Source organism: Trichomycterus rosablanca, chromosome 14, assembly GCF_030014385.1.
Source record: "Trichomycterus rosablanca isolate fTriRos1 chromosome 14, fTriRos1.hap1, whole genome shotgun sequence".
In the NCBI taxonomy this organism is placed as follows: Eukaryota; Metazoa; Chordata; class Actinopteri; order Siluriformes; family Trichomycteridae; genus Trichomycterus; species Trichomycterus rosablanca.
In genome coordinates, this window is record NC_086001.1 from 35753696 (window position 1) to 35758449 (window position 4754).

At 45.9% G+C, this 4754-nt stretch overlaps 1 protein-coding gene across 1 annotated transcript in view; it reads right to left on the reverse strand.

Annotated features, from left to right (window-relative positions):
• Positions 1–4754, reverse strand: part of polr1e (RNA polymerase I subunit E) — a 21022-nt gene continuing 16268 nt past the window's right edge. The window contains exons 9-12 of the mRNA XM_063008875.1: positions 2338–2468; positions 2173–2251; positions 1958–2089; positions 1–230 (exon numbers count right to left, since the gene is read on the reverse strand). Of these exons, the coding sequence (XP_062864945.1) occupies positions 65–230; positions 1958–2089; positions 2173–2251; positions 2338–2468 (508 nt within the window). The 3' untranslated portion in view covers positions 1–64. The remainder of the gene's footprint in view (positions 231–1957; positions 2090–2172; positions 2252–2337; positions 2469–4754) is intronic.

Genomic DNA, 4754 nt, shown 5'->3' on the forward strand with positions numbered 1-4754 from the left:
TTATATTCACGATTTGTATTTATTTTCCAGACCATCAGAACAACTCGAGCGATTAAAAAACACTCTATTGCATCTTCTTGCGTTTTCTGCTCTCGTTGCGGCGCTCGTAACAGACCAGCGGAAGCTCGAGCGAGGCCGTGCGGTGCTCGTCCTGCAGTCCCGTCTCCTCCGGGGTGCCGAGAGACAGTCGGGACAGTTTGAGGCCCATGGCCTTCGCCACCTCCATCATCCTGCAGAGATAGAAACAAGTACGTTGTGGTCAAATTATTCGTTGTGGTCAAATTATTCGTTGTGGTGCCCCCTAACGGAAGCAAAACAAAACTTGACATTGTGGTCAAATGATTCCTTGTGGCGCACAATGAATCATTTGACTACAAAGAATCATTCGACCAAAAAGTCGGGATAGGATTTGTTCCCGCTAGGTCAAATGATTGGTGTGCCACAAGGAATCGTTTGATCACAACGTCAGGTTTTGACCAACGAATCATTTGACCTAACGGGAGCAAATCCTAACCCGACTTTAAGGTTGAATGATTCGTTGTGATCAAATAATTCATTGTGGTCAAATGATTCGTTGTGGCGCCCCCTAACGGAAGCGAAACAAAACTTGACGTTGTGGTCAAATGATTTGTTGTGGTCAAATGATTCATTGTGGTCAAATGATTCGTTGTGGCACCCTAAAGGGAGCAAATCTTAACCGGACGTTGTGGTCAAATGATTCATTGTGGTCAAATGATTCATTGTGGTCAAATGATTCGTTGTGGCGCCCCCTAACGGAAGCAAAACAAAGCTCGACGTTGTGGTCATTGTGGTCAAATGATTCGTTGAGGTCATTGTGGTCAATTGTGGTCCTTGTGGTCCTTGTGGTCATTGTGGTCAAATGATTCCTTGAGGCGCCCCTTTACGGGAGCAAATGTTAACCTGCCGTTGTGGTCAAATGATTCATTGAGGTCAAATGATTCGTTGTGGTCAAGTGATTCATTGTGGTCAAATGATTCCTTGAGGCGCCCCTTTACGGGAGCAAATGTTAACCTGCCGTTGTGGTCAAATGATTCATTGTGGTCAAATGATTCATTGTGGACAAATGATTCATTGTGGTCGAATGATTCCTTATGCGCCACAAGGAATCATTTGACCACAACGAGCAAATATTATCCCGGCGTTATGGTCAAATTAATCGTTATGGTCAAATGATTCATTGTGATTAAATGATTCATTGTGATCAAATGATTCCTTGTGGTCAATTGATTCACTGTGGTCAAATGATTTGTTGTGGTCAAATGATTTGTTGCGGTCAAATGATTCATTGTGGTCAAATGATTCGTTGCGATCAAATGATTTGTTGCGGTCAAATGATTCATTGTGGTCAAATGATTCCTTGAGGCGCCCCTTTACGGGAGCAATTCTTAACTGGAGCAAATGATTGTGGTCAAATGATTCATTGTGGTCAAATGATTCATTGCGGTCAAATGATTTGTTGCGATCAAATGATTCATTGTGGTCAAATGATTCCTTGAGGCGCCCCTTTACGGGAGCAAATGTTAACCTGCTGTTGTGGTCAAATGATTCATTGAGGTCAAATGATTCGTTGTGGTCAAGTGATTCGTTGTGGTCAAGTGATTCGTTGTGGCGCCCCTAATGAGAGCAAACGTTAACCTGTTGTTGTGGTCAAATGATTCATTGTGGACAAATGATTCATTGTGGTCAAATGATTCCTTATGCGCCACAACGAATCATTTGACCTAACGGGAGCAAATCTTATCCCGGCGTTATGGTCAAATGATTCCTTGTGGTCAAATGCTTCATTGTGGCACCTCCTAATGGGAGCAACCGAAAGAAATCGTTCACTGCATCAATCTGAGGGTGAATTCAATCTTATTAAAGAGCCAATCCACCATCTGCACATGTGCAAACGTAAGTGTGTGTGTGTGTGTGTGTGAGAGAGACCGAGACAGACCTGCTTTCACTGATGGCCAGGTCCCGGTGTAGGAGGGTGATGTCCGCCGTCTGGTCTCCCACGTGAAGCAGTAGAGCAAGACAATGGGACGCGATCTTCACCAGCGTGGAATGCGTCACCGTGCTCCTCAGTCTGAAACAGAACGAGAGACTAAAGCCGTGAGTCTGGAGCGGAACGGCCTGAGCCAGAAACCCGACCACGCCCTCCGTACGCACCGTCCGTTAGCGAACTTGTCCACGGTGAAGGTCCTCTGTACCTTGTTGAAGACGGCGCGTGGACACTCGTCCTCTCCGACTGAATAAACAGAACACAGAGGGATTAGAGTCGCGTTAAACATCGCGGTCGTGTACGATACGGCGTGATCAGCGTTCTGAACTCACACGTTCGCTCCAGTTTCTTCTGCTTGGCGAGTCTGATGAGGAAGGCCAGGTACCAGGCGCAGGCGGCACGTCTGTCTCGGGCTTCACCCTCTTTGGGGAGGCATTTCAAAAGCAGCGAGACGCTGGATGGACTACGAGATAAAAAACAACAGGACGGGGGAATTCAGTCATGAGGAAAGAGCCTTCCCTAAAGTGTTCTTATTTATAATATATAAATAAAACATACATTCACAAGTCAAAGGAGACTATATATACAGTGTATCACAAAAGTAAGTACACCCCTCACATTTCTGCAAATATTTCATTATATCTTTTCATGGGACAACACTATAGACATGAAACTTGGATATAAGTTAGAGTAGTCAGTGTACAGCTTGTATAGCAGTGTAGATTTACTGTCTTCTGAAAATAACTCAACACACAGCCATTAATGTCTAAATAGCTGCAACATAAGTGAGTACACCCCACAGTGAACATGTCCAAATTGTTCCACTCCTCCATGATGACATCACGGAGCTGGTGGATGTTAGACACCTTGAACTCCTCCACCTTCCACTTGAGGATGCGCCACAGGTGCTCAATTGGGTTTAGTCCATCACCTTTACCTTCAGCTTCCTCAGCAAGGCAGTTGTCATCTTGGAGGTTGTGTTTGGGGTCGTTATCCTGTTGGAAAACTGCCATGAGGCCCAGTTTTCGAAGGGAGGGGATCATGCTCTGTTTCAGAATGTCACAGTACATGTTGGAATTCATGTTTCCCTCAATGAACCGCAGCTCCCCAGTGCCAGCAACACTCATGCAGCCCAAGACCATGATGCTACCACCACCATGCTTGACTGTAGGCAAGATACAGTCGTCTCGGTACTTCTCACCAGGGCGCCGCCACACATGCTGGACACCATCTGAGCCAAACGAGTTTATCTTGGTCTCGTCAGACCACAGGGCATTCCAGTAATCCATGTTCTTGGACTGCTTGTCTTCAGCAAACTGTTTGCTGGCTTTCTTGTGCGTCAGCTTCCTTCTGGGATGACGACCATGCAGACCGAGTTGATGCAGTGTGCGGCGTATGGTCTGAGCACTGACAGGCTGACCTCCCACGTCTTCAACCTCTGCAGCAATGCTGGCAGCACTCATGTGTCTATTTTTTAAAGCCGACCTCTGGATATGACGCCGAACACGTGGACTCGACTTCTTTGGTCGACCCTGGCGAAGCCTGTTCCGAGTGGAACCTGTCCTGGAAAACCGCTGTATGACCTTGGCCACCATGCTGTAGCTCAGTTTCAGGGTGTTAGCAATCTTCTTATAGCCCAGGCCATCTTTGTGGAGAGCAACAATTCTATTTCTCACATCCTCAGAGAGTTCTTTGCCATGAGGTGCCATGTTGAATATCCAGTGGCCAGTATGAGAGAATTGTACCCAAAACACCAAATTTAACAGCCCTGCTCCCCATTTACACCAGGGACCTTGACACATGACACCAGGGAGGGACAATGACACATTTGGGCACAATTTGGACATGTTCACTGTGGGGTGTACTCACTTATGTTGCAGCTATTTAGACATTAATGGCTGTGTGTTGAGTTATTTTCAGAAGACAGTAAATCTACACTGCTATACAAGCTGTACACTGACTACTCTAAGTTATATCCAAGTTTCATGTCTATAGTGTTGTCCCATGAAAAGATATAATGAAATATTTGCAGAAATGTGAGGGGTGTACTCACTTTTGTGATACACTGTATATGTGTGTGTGTGTATATGTGTGTGTATATATATGTGTGTGTGTGTATATACAGGGGTTGGACAAAATAACTGAAACACCTGTCATTTTAGTGTGGGAGGTTTCATGGCTAAATTGGACCAGTCTGGTGGCCAATCTTCATTAATTGCACATTGCACCAGTAAGAGCAGAGTGTGAAGGTTCAATTAGCAGGGTAAGAGCACAGTTTTGCTCAAAATATTGCAATGCACACAACATTATGGGTGACATACCAGAGTTCAAAAGAGGACAAATTGTTGGTGCACGTCTTGCTGGCGCATCTGTGACCGAGACAGCAAGTCTTTGTGATGTATCAAGAGCCACGGTATCCAGGGTAATGTCAGCATACCACCAAGAAGGACAAACCACATCCGACAGGATTAACTGTGGACGCAAGAGGAAGCTGTCTGAAAGGGATGTTCGGGTGCTAACCCGGATTGTATCCAAAAAACATAAAACCACGGCTGCCCAAATCACGGCAGAATTAAATGTGCACCTCGACTCTCCTGTTTCCACCAGAACTGTCCGTCGGGAGCTCCACAGGGTCGATATACACGGCCGGGCTGCTATAGCCAAACCTTTGGTCACTCGTGCCGATGCCAAACGTCGGTTTCAATGGTGCAAGGAGCGCAAATCTTGGGCTGTGGACAATGTGAAACAT